Source organism: Rattus norvegicus, chromosome X (genome assembly GCF_036323735.1).
Source record: "Rattus norvegicus strain BN/NHsdMcwi chromosome X, GRCr8, whole genome shotgun sequence".
NCBI classification, from domain to species: domain Eukaryota; kingdom Metazoa; phylum Chordata; class Mammalia; order Rodentia; family Muridae; genus Rattus; species Rattus norvegicus.
Window position 1 is genome coordinate 18,166,238 of NC_086039.1, and position 16,784 is coordinate 18,183,021.

The window sequence follows — 16,784 nt, forward strand, 5'->3', positions numbered from 1 at the left end:
GGTTATCTCTGGTGTTACCTTCTTTTGCTATTTCTCACAGTGGCTCGACCGTCCTATAGGCCTGTGTGTCAGGAGTGCTGTAGACCTGTTTTCCTGTTTTCTTTCAGCCAGTTATGGGAACAGAGTGTTTTGCTTTCAGGCGTGTAGTTATTCCTGTCCACTGGCTTTCAGCTGTCCCTGTGGGTGGGTAATAGAAGGGCTCTGCCCCTACTCCTGGGTCCCTGTGCACTGGTGGCCCTGATGTCGCTAGGTGTTTCTTCTGGAGTCAGAAATGTGGGCGGAGAGTAGTCTCCTCTCGCTTTCCAGGCGTGTCTGCCCCTCTGAAGGTCTAGCTCTCCCTCCCACAGGATTTGGGTGCAGGGAGCTCTTTGACTGGATCTGTTCAGATCCGGGTGCAGTCTGTACCGCAGGGCTCCTGCAGCTTGTCTGCCCCTATCTTCCTATGCTCAGAGGCCCTATACAGTTTCCTCTTGGGCCAGTGATGTGGGCAAAGATGTGCAGAAGTGGTGGTCTCTCCTGCCCTGCCGTCTCAGGATTGCCCACACGTCTGGGCAGTCAGCTATCTCTCCAACGGGGTTTGGGAGCAGGAACCTGTGGGCTGAGACCAGCCAGGTTCGGGTATCAGCTAAAAACTGGAAGTGTCCGGTCCCAGAGGAATTTTGCCTTTGCGTGTCCTGAGTCCACCAGGCAGGTCACTTGGAGCAGAAAAGTTCGTCTTACCTCTGGTCTCGGGCCTGAAGTCGCTTCTCAGGGCTGGGTTTCAGCTCTCCGTGAGGGCAGCAACCAGAAGGGCCTGCCCTTACTTCTGGGTCCCTGATGGCACTAGGTGTTTTCCTCTAGAGTCAGAAATGTGGGCAGAGAGTAGTCTCCTTTGGTTTCCCAGACATGTCTGCCCCTCTGAAGGTCTAGCTCTCTCTCCCATGGGATTTGGGTGCAGGGAGCTCAAATTATTTTCTTAAAATAAATTTTTTCATGTGATGTTTGCAAGCATTCAGGACTATAGTTTTAAAGAACTTTTTCTTTTCATTTGCAATTTATATAGACTGAAAAAATTGCTTAGGCTGTGCAAGACTCTGGGTTCAATCTTTAGCACAGTTACAACAAAACACTTGAACGTATAGTCTCCTTTGTAATCCATAAAGGCTCTGTAAGGTAGGTTATCATTCCAGTTTTACTGATGAGAAAATTAGAATCTTGTAAATTAAGTGACTCTTTCAAGGTCAATATTTTTTTTAAAAAAATTGATCTGAATCTGGACTAGTACCTAGGTTTGTCCCTATTGAATATGTATTAAAGTTCACTTATTATAACACTTAATTCCTTGTGTTTTTTAACTAACTTACTTGTAGGTATTCCTATAGAAAGACTCACTACTCATGTTATTTAATCCTGGATAGTATACGCATAACTATGAGAAGAAAATAAATCAGTTTTACCAAGCTGGTTTACTCATTTTGAATTTTGTTTAATGAAGTCCATGTAATCTCTTTATGTCCCTGTTGTCAATGACTATATTCTTCAGCGACTGTAAACATCTCTGGATAACACACACACACACACACACACACACACACACACACACACACACACACACACACATATATATATATATATATACACATATACATATATATATTATATACATATATTCCAGTTACTTGGACATGATGGAGTTTATCCATACCCTGAATGTGACCTAAAGTTCATAAGGGGGCTGTTTATAATTGTCAATGCTCATTTGATTTTGATTTTTATAGATTGGAAAGAGTAACCATACAGCATCAGCTTCATCCCAAGGCACAATCAAAAAGAGATCAGCATTTGAAGATGTTACTAATGTGAGTATGCTAACCCTGTTCTTTTCTGTAGTTTTATAGAGGCCTTAGATGTTCTTTGCCTTGAGGGATTTTTCCAGTTTACCAGCAGCCCCTGACTCTCCCTCTGAATGCTGACAGCAGAATTTATTGAAATCAGTGATACAATATCATAAATTAGAAGCTCTTTTTACTGGCATATACCATTTGGGTCAATTTATGTGTTCTGTGGAACCAATTAACAGTGACTAGTATATGGACTTTTAAATAACTATAAAACTATGGGAGATTATATTTACCTAAAATACAAAAATAGCTCCATAGGATTTGGAAATGAATTATGATAGGATAATTATAATCCAGGGTAACATTTTCAATTCAAGCACTATGGGAGTTTATGGAAAGACAATTTTTCTTTTCTATAGGATTAAACTCACCCATTACCTCTGTCTCTCAGGATTTAAAATCTATAATTATCCTGGTCATAGTGACAATCAAAACTACCTCTTGTATGCATCAAATTTTAGAGGAGAGGATCTATAGCCCTAGGCTGGTGGGGTTAACAATCAACCCCCATCACAGAGATCTGAGAAGGATAAATTTTACTGGAGTAAGTGGAAGTAGGAACCAAGTAACCTCTATTATCAATTAAAAATGAAGGTCTTGCTCACTAACTGAACAGCTACCATAGGCTCCTCCATGGTAATCTTGATGGTTTGGTTGGGAGCTAAGATCCAAGGGCATCCTTGGTTTTCAGTCACTAGGCCCAGAAAACCTAAGGAATTTTCCTGTGGATGAGGCTCTTGAGGTACTGACCTACCTTGCTAGGCAAAAGACAGTTGACTCTCCAGTACCTTGCCTGTCCACAGTTTGGACAGTGTCCTGGTGGCAGGTGTGCTGAGGTATAGTTCATCTAGTGACTCGTGTAGCTTAGGCGGAGCACATTAATGTTCTATTTTCTTTGAAAATAGCTTCAAGACTGCAACCAGAAGCAGGTATTTCTGCCTATCATGGGAAGATTTTGTGATCTTTTCTGCTCCCCCTTTAGTAAAATACCTTATATACCACATTCAGAAGATCTGCGAGGGGTTTGAGGGATATCATCTATATTAACCAAACTTTAAATGTATTTATAATGTGCTTTCACTTATTGCTTCAGGCTTAACTTTGAGAATATATACAGAAGACTATATAATGGGAAATAAGACTTGTTTCTCCCTCCAAGTTTGTACTTATAAACAAATTATACTTTACTTAGCATGACTACAAATGTGTTCTGAGCACATTAAAGAGTTTGATCATGCATAAGGTGACTGAACATTAACTTTATGTCTTCATTATCTTTTTTATGTGCAAATTTGCCATGGTTTTATTGGATATGTTTTTACTTATTTTTATTTTAAATGTTATCCCCTTTCTTGTTTTCTCTGTCCATAAACCCCCTATCCCATCTCTCCTCCCCTTCTATGGGAATGTTCCCCACCTATCAACCCATCCCCTTTCCCACCTTCACACCCTGAAATTCACTTATGCTGGGGGTTCAGGCCTTGGCAGAACCAAGGGCCTCTCTGCCCATTGGTGCCCAACAAGGTCATCCTCTGTTACATATGCAGCTGAGGCCATGGGTCTGTCCATGTGTACTTTTTGGATAGTGGTTTAGTTTCTGGGAGTTCTGGTTGGTTGGTATTGTTGTTCTTATGGGGTTGCAAACCCCTTCAGCTCCTTCAATCCTTTCTCTAACTCCTCCAATGGGGACCCCGTTCTCAGTTCAGTGGTTGGCTGCTACCATTCACCTCTGTATTTGTCATGCCCTGGCAGAGCCTGTAAGGAGACAGCTATATCAGGCTCCTGTCAGCATGTACTTCTTGGCATCCTCAATATTGTCTGGGTTTCGTGTCTTTATGGATACTTCAGGTGGGGCAGTCTCTGAATGGCCATTCCTTCAGTTTCTGGACCAAAATTTGTCTCCATATTTCCTCCTATTAAGATTTTTTGTTCCTCCATTTAAGAAGGACTGAAGGATTTGTACTTTGGTTGTCCTTCTTGAGAGCTTCATGTGGTCTGTGGATGGTATCTTGGGTAATTTGAGCTTTGGGGATAATATCCACTTATCAGTGAGTACACTCCATTTGTGGGGGTTTTTTTGTGTGTATGATTGGGTTACCTCACTCAGGAGGATGTTTTCCAGTTTCAACCATTTGCCTATGAATTTCATGAAGTCATTGTTTTTGATGGCCGAGTAGTACTCAATTTGTAGATGTACCACAATTTCTGAATCCATTCCTCTGTTGAAGGGCATCTGTGTTCTTTCCAGCTTCTGACTATTATAAATAAGGCTGCTATGAACATAGTGGAGCATGTGTCCTTATTACATGTTGGGGCATCTTTTAGGTATATGCTCAGGAGTTAGCTGGGTCCTCAGGTAGTTCAATGTCCAATTATCTGAGGAACCTCCAGACTGATTTCCAGAATGGTTGAACCAGTCTGCAATCCCACCAACAATGGAGGAGTGTTCCTCTTTCTCCACATTGTTGCCAGCATCTATTGTCACTTGAGTTTTTTATTTTAACCGTTTGCACTGGTGTGAGGTAGAATCTCGGGGTTGTTTTGATTTGCATTTCCCTGATGACTAAAGATGTTGAACATTTCTTTAAGTGCTTCTCAGCCATTCAATATTCCTCACATGAGAATTCCTTGTTTAGTTCTGTACCCCATTTTTAATAGGGTGATTTGATTCTCTAGCATGTAACTTCTTGAGTTCTTTGTATATTTTGGATATTAGTCCTCTGTCAGATGTAGGATTGGTAAAGATCTTTTCCCAATTTGTTGGTTGCCGAACCCAGAGCTTGTGCTTGCTAGGCAAGTGCTCTACCACTGAGCTAAATCCCCAACCCCAATTCCTAAGAATATGGTGTCCCCTGGCTATTCTGTTGCTGTTGTTATTGTTGTTGTTGTTCTTCCGTCACAGAGTCAGAGGGCAGCCTGACCCAGGACATAGGCCTTGGAGGCAAAAATGCTTGTGTCTAAAGTGTGTAGACCAGTCCCTTCCCAAGAGCCAGCTTTTCAGTAGAATAAAACAGCATGTGACAGTTTTCTAATATTAGTCACACATACAAAGACATTTGAATCTTGGTAGGACTGAACCTAATGATCATAAGGAGAGGGAAGAGGGAAAAGCAAAGAAGACTTAGAGATAGGTATTACAGATCATTTTCTTGTGCCATGGTAGGAATTGTCACAATCCCTGAGAATTTGGTAATTGAGTGTGCCATTTTTTTGCCATTGAGACTTATTGTCAAGCTTTTATTGAGGCCCCACCATATTTACACTAAAAAATAAGGCAGCAGAACTTAATGGCATCTCTGTGTCCCAAGAGGGAAAGATACTTGAGAAGGCAGGCAATAGAAGTCTAATTCTGAATGGGAACAGCCCCTGGTTGGTTAGAGGGAGAAAGGAAGACACCCATGAAGAAAGGGTATCAGTAAAATCTCAGAAGGAAAGCCAAGAGGAGGCAGGAGTGACGTAGGAAAGGACTTTTAAATAGGAGACCTACCAGAAGAAGGATAGCAGTATCATAGGAGTGGAGACATAAGAAAGGTGACATGGTAAGAGATAAGGCCAGAAGACAAAGTCTCAATCTGAGGTCATTTGCAAGGGACTAGATTTGTGAGAGAGATGCCCATGGTCATATGAACAAGCATTCCTTTTCCTGACAAACAGATGTCTGCTTCAGAAGACAATCCTCATCCATGTGATAGGGCACCAGAAAGGGTATAGGGAGGCTGCATGGCATACCAGGAAGACTTGTTGATTGAGCAAGAAAGAGAGGGGGGGCAGGAAGGAGAGAGAGAGCAGGCAGTTTTGAGAGGATACTGAGTAGGTGAGGAGAGACAAGTAGGTTGAGCAGATAGAGGAGAAATGCAGCTGAAGAGACGGACTCTAAATTTTGGAGCTGAATGTGGTGGGTGGCAAAAGCAAGCAGAGGCAATTGATCTGTACCCAGAAAGGCCAAGCTGGCAGTTTGGTTTGGTTATAGCAGGACTGGGCTTCCAGGGCCCAAGTGTCTCTCCCAGGTTTGGGCACCATATGTATGTGAAGGCACAATGAAACTACCAAACTAAACCACTCCATGAGAAGAAAGACAGTTTATTCGGGGAGCCACACTTCCAGGCTATCTCTTGGGAGCAGAAAATTGAAACTAGCATTGAAACTAGCGGGCATCAGGGAAAACCTTGTCAGTTTTGTGGGGACAAGTAGTAGCAAATAGAGAGGTACAGGCAAGGAAAATCTGGGATTTAGCATGCAAACTTTGATCTGTTACAGAATGCTTTTATTAATCAGGAACTCAGTGCCCTTTGTCCCCAATAGTTGACCATTGAGGGAAGATAAGGGAAGTAATGGCTTTTCCTGACAAAGGGAAATCTTCATGAGATTTCTGAGGAGTGCTCAGTTTAGGTTTTTGTTTACCAGATAGCAACCCTTCTGTGCGATGCCATTAAGACTCTTTTTTTTTGTTTGTTTTTTGTTTTTTTTTTTTTTTGTTGTTATTCTTGTGGTACCTGGTACCATTTTTTTTTTAAATTAGCTTCTCAATCATCATCTGGAAAGAAAACATTCTGAGCAACATCATTAAAAACAGCTCTGATAAAGCACGGTCACTACTACGTATCATAAAGCAGGTACAAGCTATTTTACATCCACAGAGGTATGATACAGTACTGTCCTACATCTATAATACTAGAGGATACAATTTAAAAGGCATTATTTGAGACTTGATTCTACTTTTCCAGCAGAGGGCCCAAAGGATGGTGTGACACAGCTTTGTAAAGAAACATACTCTAGACAGGATTTCCTTTCACTAGTGGCACAGTTCTAAGGATTCATTCTCTCCATGAATGTCAGCTAAAACCGTTATTAAAAAAATGAAATATCCCTAGAACAAAACCGTATAACCACCGGATTCACATGAAGATGACCTAGTGGAGACAAGCTGGACCTCACCTTACCAACAAGCTATCAAATCTGTTATGTTTAAACAGTGAGACCTCCAAGGAAGGAGATGCCAAGTAGTGCTTCAAAGCTTAGGACCACAATCAAACACAGCATCCTTTTCAACAGAAGCAGAAGCTCATCTGAATATGCTCAAGGATGCTGACATCAACATTTAATCATCTCCTCACTCATCCAGGAAGAAGGGGAGATCAGTTACTACTGTACTTTATTGTGTTCAACCAAATCACCATGTTACAAAAATAGCAAGCTGCCATAATAAAAAATAAGGCTCCTCTATCCAGCACCAGATAGCATCATTTTACTTTCAAGCCTAGAGATTGCACACTTGTATATAAACCAACCGAAGATGAGGATTGAGAGTTCATCTTGGTGGATTTTTCCTTTGATGAATATGAAGTGTCCTTCCTTATCTTTTTTGATGACTTTTAATTGAAAATTGATTTTATTTGATATTAGAATGGCTACTCCAGCTTGCTTCTTCAGACCATTTGCTTGGAAAGTTGTTTTCCAGCCTTTCACTCTGAGGTAGTGTCTGTCTTTGTCTCTGAGGTGTGTTTCCTGTAGGCAGCAGAATGCAGGGTCCTCGTTGTGTATCCAGTTTGTTAATCTATGTCTTTTTATTGGGGAGTTGAGGCCATTGATGTTGAGAGATATTAAGGAATAGTGATTATTGCTTCCCGTTATATTCATATTTGGATGTGAGGTTATGTTTGTGTGCTTTTCTTCTCTTTGTTTTGTTGCCAAGATGATTAGTTTCTTGCTTCTTCTAGGGTATAGCTTGCCTCCTTATGTTGGGCTTTACCCTTTATTATCCTTTGTAGTGCTGGACTTGTAGAAAGATATTGTGTAAATTTGGTTTTGTCATGGAATATCTTGGTTTCTCCATCTATGTTAATTGAGAGTTTTGCAGGATACAGTAACCTGGGCTGGCATTTGTGTTCTCTTAGGGTCTGTATGACATCTGTCCAGGATCTTCTGGCCTTCATAGTTTCTGGCGAAAAGTCTGGTGTGATTCTGATAGGTCTGCCTTTATATGTTACTTGACCTTTTTCCCTTACTGCTTTTAATATTCTTTCTTTATTTTGTGCGTTTGGTGTTTTGACAATTATGTGACGGGAGGTGTTTCTTTTCTGGTCTAATCTATTTGGAGTTCTGTAGCCTTCTTGTATGCCTATGGGTATCTCTTTTTTTAGGTTAGGGAAGTTTTCTTCTATGATTTTGTTGAAGATATTTACTGGTCCTTTGAGCTGGGAGTCTTCACTCTCTTCTATACCTATTATCTTTAGGTTTGATCTTCTCATTGAGTCCTGGATTTCCTGTATGTTTTGGACCAGTAGCTTTTTCTGCTTTACATTATCTTTGACAGTTGAGTCAATGATTTCTATGGAATCTTCTGCTCCCGAGATTCTCTCTTCCATCTCTTGTATTCTGTTGGTGAAGCTTGTATCTACAGCTCCTTGTCTTTTCTTTTGATTTTCTATGTCCAGGGTTGTTTCCATGTGTTCTTTCTTGATTGCTTCTATTTCCATTTTTAATTCCTTCAACTGTTTGATTGTGTTTTCCTGGAATTCTTTCAGGGATTTTTGCGATTCCTCTCTGTAGGCTTCTACTTGTTCTGTAAGGGAGTTCTTTATGTCTTTCTTGAAGTCCTCCAGCATCATGATCAAATATGATTTTGAAACTAGATCTTGCTTTTCTGGTGTGTTTGGATATTCCGTGTTTGCTTTGGTGGGAGAATTGGGCTCCGATGATGGCATGTAGTCTTGGTTTCTGTTGCTTGGGTTCCTGCGCTTGCCTCTCGCCATCAGATTATCTCTAGTGTTACTTTGTTCTGCTATTTCTGACAGTGGCTAGACTGTCCTATAACCTGTGTGTCAGGAGTGCTGTAGACCTGTTTTCCTGTTTTCTTTCAGCCAGTTATGGGGACAGAGTGTTCTGCTTTCGGGCGTGTAGTTTTTCCTCTCTACAGGTCTTCAGCTGTTCCTGTGGGCCTGTGTCTTGAGTTCACCAGGCAGGTTTCTTGCAGGGGAAAATTTCATCCTACCTGTGGTTCCAAGGCTCAAGTTTGCTCGTGGGGTACTGCCTAAGTCCTCTCCGCTGTGGCAGCAACCGGGAAGATCTGCACCGCTCTTTCCGGGAGCCTCCGTGCACCAGGGTTCCAGATGACGTTTGGTGTTTTCCTCTGGCGCCTGGATGTGCACAGAGTGCAGTCTCTTCTGGTTTCCCAGGCGTGTCCGCCTCTCTGAAGGTTCAGCTCTCCCTCCCACGGGATTTGGGTGCAGAGAACTGTTTATCCGGTCTGTTTCCTTCAGGTTCCGGCAGTGTCTCAGGCGCAGGGGTCCTGCCGCTCCCGGGCCCTCCCCTACGGGAACCCAGAGGCCTTATACAGTTGCCTCTTGGGCCAGGGATATGGGCAGGGGTGGGCAGTGTTGGTGGTCTCCTCCGCTCTGCAGCCTCAGGAGTGCCCACCTGATCAGGCGGTGAGGTCTCTCTCCCACGGGGTTTGGGAGCAGAGAGCTGCTGCGGGCCGGGATCCGCGGGTGTGGGACTTCCGGTAAACACAGGAAGTGCCCGGTCTTAGAGGAATTTTGCCTCTGTGTGTCCTGAGTTCACCAGGCAGGTTTCTTGCAGGGGAAAAGTTGGTCCTACCTGCAGTTCCAAGGCTCAAGTTTGCTCGTGGGGTACTGCCTAAGTCCTCTCCGCTGTGGCAGCAACCGGGAAGATCTGCACCGCTCTTTCCAGGAGCCTCCGTGCACCAGGGTTCCAGATGGCGTTTGGTGTTTTCCTCTGGCGTCTGGATATGCACAGAGTGCAGTCTCTTCTGGTTTCCCAGGCGTGTCTGCCTCTCTGAAGGTTCAGCTCTCCCTCCCACGGGATTTGGGTGCAGAGAACTGTTTATCCAGTCTGTTTCCTTCAGGTTCCGGCGGTGTCTCAGGCGCAGGGGTCCTGCCGCTCCTGGGCCCTCCCCTACGGGAACCCAGAGGCCTTATACAGTTGCCTCTTGGGCCAGGGATGTGGGTAGGGGTGGGCAGTGTTGGTGGTCTCCCCCGCTCTGCAGCCTCAGGAGTGCCCACCTGATCAGGCGGTGAGGTCTCTCTCCCACGGGATTTGGGAGCAGAGAGCTGCTGCAGGCCGGGATCCTCGGGTGTGCCATTAAGACTCTTGTACAGCAAGCGAGGGAGGGAGAGGGAGAGGGAGGGGATTGCGGAGGGAGAGAGGAGGATGGGGAGGGCGAAGAGGGGAAGGGAGAGAGGGGGATGGGGGAGGGAGAGAGGGAGAGGGGGAGGGAGAGAGGGAGGGGGAGGGAGCGAGAGAGGGGGGAGGGAGAGAGGGAGAGAGAGCGGAGCAGATAGCTCTGGGAAGATACTTGAGAAGGTGAGGAGCAAAAAGTAGGTTGAGGAAGTAGTAGAGGAGAAAAACTGAAGCTGAAGAGAAGGACTTTAAATTTTGGAGTCAAATGTGGTGGCAGAGGCCAGCAGAAGCAAATAATTCAGTCTCAGGAGTTTTAGGGGGCATATTTTAGATCTAGCACTAGAATTCATGAGTTCACTGTCTAGAGATGCAAAAAAGAGTCACCTAATTTGAATAAGATTAAGGTGTTAGGAAAAATCAGAATTAATGGAATGTTGGTAATATAATGTAAAAACCAGGACAAAAGCAGTGGCTGTCTTAGAAAATCATGATAATTGATACCTAATCAGTAGTTATGATGTCTTGAGTAATTAGTCTAAGGAGTTTTCCTTGTATCAACAACCCATGTACTCTTGGTAGCACCCCCAAAGAATAGATACTACGAGTATCTATACTTGACAGAGGGGAACCAGCATGGGATTTTAAGTCTATTTAGACCAGAGCAAAGCCTGGTTTTTTACTGTAAAGTATTTTTGTGCACATTAAAATACCTCTGTCAGATCAGGTTTGACTCCATGGAGAATGGTTTTATTATTATTATTATTTTTTTTTGGTTCTTTTTTTCGGAGCTGGGGACCGAACCCAGAGAATGGTTTTATAAGCAAAGTTGTCTACTTTGAATTCCTGTTAGAACAATCTGTCTTTCATGCAGATTATAACATATATGTTAATTTTGGATAACTTCATATATACATATACACACATATATCTTATACCTGTAATCTTAGGTTAATTTCCTATTCTGTTAAACTAGGAACTTGACTGAAATATGATAGATACTCAAAGCAGAAGAAAAGTCTGCCTTAGTGTAACTTCCCTTGGTCCTTCTCATATAGAATCACTGACAGGAACATGGGAAATGGGAGAAGTTATTTTTGTGCATTTGGACTGCTATAAGAAACTATGAGTAACATACAAATACTGTGATTGTTTAAATGTCATTTAATTTTTTTTACTTTCATGGTGTCTGCAGAGGCCAGAAGTGGGAGGTTGTCACATACCCTGGAACTGGAATTACAGGCAGTTCTGAGCTGCCATGTTGGTACTGAGAATCTAATCCAGGTCCTCTGAAAGAGCAGCAAGTGCTTTTCCTCATTGATCTATCTATCTCCAGCCCCAACATTAGAAATTCATTAGTCTCAGTTTTAGGAGCTAAGAAATTCAAAACAAAGATGCCAGTGGATTTGGTATTTGATTTGGGCTTGTTAATCATAAATGCAATTTTCCGTGTCCTCACATGGCAGAAAGGCAAAAGAAATGTTCCTTTTACCAATCACATTAGGGCATGAGGTCAAAACATCAGTCCATTTACTCAGCACTGTAATGCAGTGGTTACAAAGCAACTCTTCTATATTTATGTCACAAAACACTGTTAAGAAACATGTTTAATATTTATTCATCATATCCACTCCATGGAAACCCATCTTGACTAAGGATATATAGCCAAGTAATGTACTTATAAAATACGTAGATCAGTTGCTTCTTGTATTTTTTGTTTTTTTTTCATTTAGTGTGATTATAATAATAATGTGTTTGAAATATAATTGGGCTCATTTATTTCATTTTAAAGGTATAACTTTTAAGTTTTTACTGACATTATTCAGATTTGTGATTTTTCCTACTGTTTAATAGAATAGTCAGGATTAGTGTAGGATAGATTCTTGAGATAAATGTTAAATAAATACCCCTTGAAAAAACGATTTGTACTAGAGTTCTATCCTGAGGAGCTAGTTGTTCTTAGCAAAACTTGACAGTAGATTGTGTCATGGTTTCTGCCTCCTCTATACATTTTAAGTCAGAGCAAAGACAAACTATCTTGTCAGTTATCTGTGAGCTATAGGATCCCTGGTGTGGAAATCAGAACTAGGTCCTCCATCTCTTGGGAACACTTATGGCTGCTATTTTGTTGATATGTATCAATAGTAACACACTGATTGCTTAGCTCCCACTGTGGTTGGTGGGCCCAGTGCTATAGCTGTTATGAAGTTTCTAGATTGTGACTCCTGGGAGCATCCAAATAAACTGTCTAGGCTGGAAAACGTGTCATAACTTTCCCATAAGAATTGTGTATTGAATAATATGTGGTTCTCTTAATTTACTCTTTTCTTTTTTGTTTGTAGGCATCTTATGTTCAATGTGTCCAGCCAAAGGAAGACAATACAGAGCTTAAAAGCCATATTTCCAAAAGGACAAGGAAGGGAGTTGGTGAAATTACTCAGAAAAAAATAAAAAGGTAAGAGAAGACTCAGCAGGCGTTGTCTCAGATGATAAAGGAGAGACTATGACATCATTTTTGTCTCCATTAAAAATAATTGTAGTGAGGTGCAGTGGTGACTGCCACATTACATTTGGATGCTGATGGAAGACCATCTGTGGTTGCTGGAGTTCCAGTCCTCTCTTCTCACTTTCATTTTCCATGGTTTGTGTGTGTTTGTGCATATTGAAAATGCTATCATCACTGTAGAATTGGACGAGATCATATATGTAATTGAACCCCTATTTGAGCTAGTCTACATGGGACAGCATGGAGTCAGTCTAACTTTTCATGACTCGCAGCAGCTAGCTGATAGCACAGAAGATGCTTATCTAATTAGAAGCATTGGGAGAAACATATTCCTCTTGTTACTGGAGGGCAATTATCTCCTTGCACCTCAAACATGTGCCTTCCAGTTATTAGAGATTATAGAAGTAATTTAGAAAAAATAATTTTTCCCTGGGAAAGCATTTGCTAGAAGAAGACTTAAAAATGCCTGAGGTGAGCTTCCAGGGACTAAGCCACTACCTAAAGACTATACATGGACTGACCCTGGACTCTGACCTCATAGGTAGCAATGCATATCCTAGTAAGAGCACCAGTGGAAGGGGAAGCCCTGGGTCCTGCTAAGACTGAACCCCCAGTGAACTAGATTTTGGGGGGGAGGGCGGCAATGGGGGGAGGGTTGGGAGGGGAACACCCATAAGGAAGGGGAGGGGGAGGGATTAGGGGGATGTTTGCCTGGAAACCGGGGAAAGGGAATAACACTCGAAATGTAAATAAGAAATACTCAAGTTAAAAAAAAAAAGCCTGAGGTCTTTTTCTTCTTAGTCCTCCTTATTTTGGCTAGCAATAAAATTTTATTAAACATATTTACGCAATGAGTATTGTATTTACATTGCCAGCACAGGGTTGATTATCATGAAATTATGAATTTTTTAGATTTTCTTTGAGGTTCTGTTTTAATATGTAACTCACATTTGCCTTGAACTCGTGATCCTCCTGCCTTAGCCTCCTGTACATTGGGATTACAAGTGGTCTGTTATTTTACAGAAAAAATGTTGACTCCTTCCTATCAGAATTATTTTTTCTTTCTCTCTTCTAAATCTTTAGATGTGGTAGAGCAGTTACAGCTGCCATTTCAAAGGTGTTTTTAAATTTGATTTTTAAGCTAACATACAAAGTAATGAGATTTCTGTGGCTTCATCATGCTTCTGTGTAGCTATGTTTTGTTGTAATTCACCAGCCTTGCCCATTGCTCTTCTTTGTTCCCCATGTCGTTCATGCTGGTTCCCGCCTTCATAACTAACTTAGTCTCCCCTTCTGCTTTCATGTCACATGTATGTTATTAGCCTTTAGTTCCTCCCCTCTCCTTTAAGGCTTTCTCTTTATTATAATTAATTCTTGTGTCATAGATATACCAACTGGGTGTAGCTACCCTGTGATCATTTGCTTTCTGCATCTTGACCATTTATGTTTCTCTGATGCTCTCCACCTGCTTCAAAATGAAACTTCTTCATGAAAGGTGGGGATTACACTTATCTGTGGGTATAGGACTAAGTTTTAGAATGCAGTTGGGAATTAGGTCTAGTGAAGCACCTCGAGCCCTGGGATCTTGGATAAGTTTCCAGGACCAGGCGTTGTTTTCTTCCTGTTGAGGTGGGAGGCCTTAAGTCTAATTAGACAGCTGCTGGTTACCACCAAGATAGGAATGTCACTATCGTACCATAAGGGATATCTTGCTATGTTTGTCATTGTTCTGGGTTACAAGTATCATAGCTGGATAAGACTGTTGATTGTTCCCTCCTTTAGCAGTTTATATGACACCTGGTATTGTGAAAACTAGATTTTTCAGGGAGGAAGCTTTGAGGGCAGATGCACCCTGAATTCTTCAAATCTTGTGTCCTAGATGTGTGGTGTCTTCAGCCTCTGGGAGGCAGCCAAGTGTAACAGCAGTAGCCTATATCGTTTTGGGAGTCTATTGAACTCCCCTAACCAACAGTTTTTTTTTTTTTTTTTTATATTAACTTGAGTATTTCTTATATACATTTCGAGTGTTATTCCCTTTCCCGGTTTCCGGGCAAACATCCCCCTCCCCCCTCCCCTTCCTTATGGGTGTTCCCCTCCCAACCCTCCCACCATTGCCGCCCTCCCCCCATAGACTAGTTCACTGGGGGTTCAGTCTTAGCAGGACCCAGGGCTTCCCCTTCCACTGGTGCTCTTACTAGGATATTCATTGCTACCTATGGGGTCAGAGTCCAGGGTCAGTCCATGTATAGTCTTTAGGTAGTGGCTTAGTCCCTGGAAGCTCTGGTTGCTTGGCATTGTTGTACTTTTGGGGTCTCGAGCCCCTTCAAGCTCTTCCAGTTCTTTCTCTGATTCCTTCAATAGGGGACCTATTCTCAGTTCAGTCTAACCAACAGTTTAAAAGGAGTTTCGCATGCCTGATTTATTGTCTGCTTGACAGTTGAAGGCTCTAGTAGAGAGGCAAGAACATCATCAACCCAAATGGCATTACTCTCTCTCTCTCTCTCTCTCTCTCTCTCTCTACACACACACACACACACACACACACACACACACACACACTCACACACTCACACACACACACACACACACTTATACCTACTCACATGTTTTATATGTAATTTTGGGCAAATATAATATGACTCCTTAAGGCATTTGTAAATATCCTTAATGGTATTTGTCTCTCCTCCCTCTTTGCCTTCTGTATTGATCTCCTTAGATTGCCCCCTCTTTTTCCATTTCCCCTTCATTTTACTTATATGCTCTTATTCCCCCTCTGCCCTCCACACCAATGGTCTTTCACTTTTCTGTGCTCACTGCAGGTCATATATATGGTTATTATCTGAAAATTTGGAGCTGTGCAGCACAGATGATAGAAATCATACAGCATTTTTTGTTATGAGTCAGAGTAACCTTAATCAATACAATACTTTCCAGTTTTGTCCATTTTCTGCAAATTTCAGGATTTCAGTCTTTTATTTACAGCTGGATAGTATTGTCATGCACATACCACATTTTTCATTATTCATCTGTTCAAGGACTTTGAGGTTGTTTATATTTCCTACCTATTTTGAATAGAGGAACAATGAACATAACTGAGAAAGATCCATGGAGTAGGATGTCCAGTGTTTTGCTCAAAGGAGTGGTGCACTGCATCCTATGGTGCACTTATTTGTAGCTTTTTGAGGTTTTTCCATATTGATTTCTAGATTGGCTGCTCTAGTGTGCATCCCCACCAATAATGAATGAGGGTTCCTCTTTCTCTACAGCCAGCATTTATGATAAATGTTATTATTTATCTTAGCCTTTCTGACTAGAGATGAAATTCCCAAGTTGTTTTAGTTTGTATTTCCCTAATTGCAATGGATGAGCACTTTCAGAGATATTTCTTAGCAAATTTTATTTCTTCAATTGAGAGCTCTTTGTTTTGACTCATAATCTATTTTTTGGACTTTTCAAGTCCTTTATGTGTTTTGTGTATTAATCCTTTGTCAAATGTGTAACTGGCAAAGAGTTTCGTCCACTCTGTGAGCCTTCTTTTCTTGGTTGGTTGTTTCCTTAACTGTACAGAGGCCTTGCATTTTATGAAGTCCCTATTGTCAATTGTTGGCTTTAATTCCTGAGCAAATGTTGTCCTATTCAGAAAGTACCTTTCTACTTCTGTATCTTATAAGGCACAGTTGACGTTTCTTTCAGCAGTTTAAAAGTGTTGTAGGTTTCAAATTTCAAAATTGAGGCCTTTGGTGGACTTGAGTATAATGTTTGTGCAGTGTGATAGATAAAGGTCTATTTTTATTCTTCTGTATGTGGGCATCTACTTTTTCCTGTTATCTTGCTTAACTTATCTGTTATAACTGTTTTTGTGTGGATTCCTTGGGATTATATATATATGATATAAATATATCTTATATAAATATATATTTGTATTTTACCATATTTATAATCTTATATGATAATACAGATAATTTTGATTATTCCTTTCTAATAGGGATACCTTTATTTAATTTTATTACCTAACTGCATTAGCTAGAATGTTGGTAAAAGGTAGAAGCACCAAAAGTTTGTCATTCTTGCCTTTTTGCTAATGTTAGATAGAAGGCATTATTCTGTCACTATTAAATGTGATTTTAACTTTAGAGTTTTGTAGATGTCTTTTACCAGATTCAAGAATCCAATTTCTTCTTCAGATGTATTTGTATTTGATGATTTCACACATGATTATACTATATCTGTATCTTTGCTAGCCTTTTGCCCCAATCAAACTT

The 16,784-nt window shown here is 41.4% G+C and overlaps 1 protein-coding gene across 4 annotated transcripts in view; it reads left to right on the plus strand.

The window, feature by feature from the left end:
- The window catches only part of Ccnb3 (cyclin B3), a 64,887-nt gene that overhangs the window by 16,323 nt on the left and 31,780 nt on the right, over nt 1-16,784 (plus strand). For all 4 annotated transcript variants that reach the window (XR_010061199.1, XR_010061200.1, NM_001401153.1 and 1 more), the window contains exons 3-4: nt 1,758-1,838; nt 12,359-12,471. Coding sequence is in view for 2 of the 4 variants with exons in the window: in NM_001401153.1 (NP_001388082.1) it covers nt 1,758-1,838; nt 12,359-12,471 (194 nt within the window). In the remaining 2 variants the exon portion in view is untranslated. The remainder of the gene's footprint in view (nt 1-1,757; nt 1,839-12,358; nt 12,472-16,784) is intronic.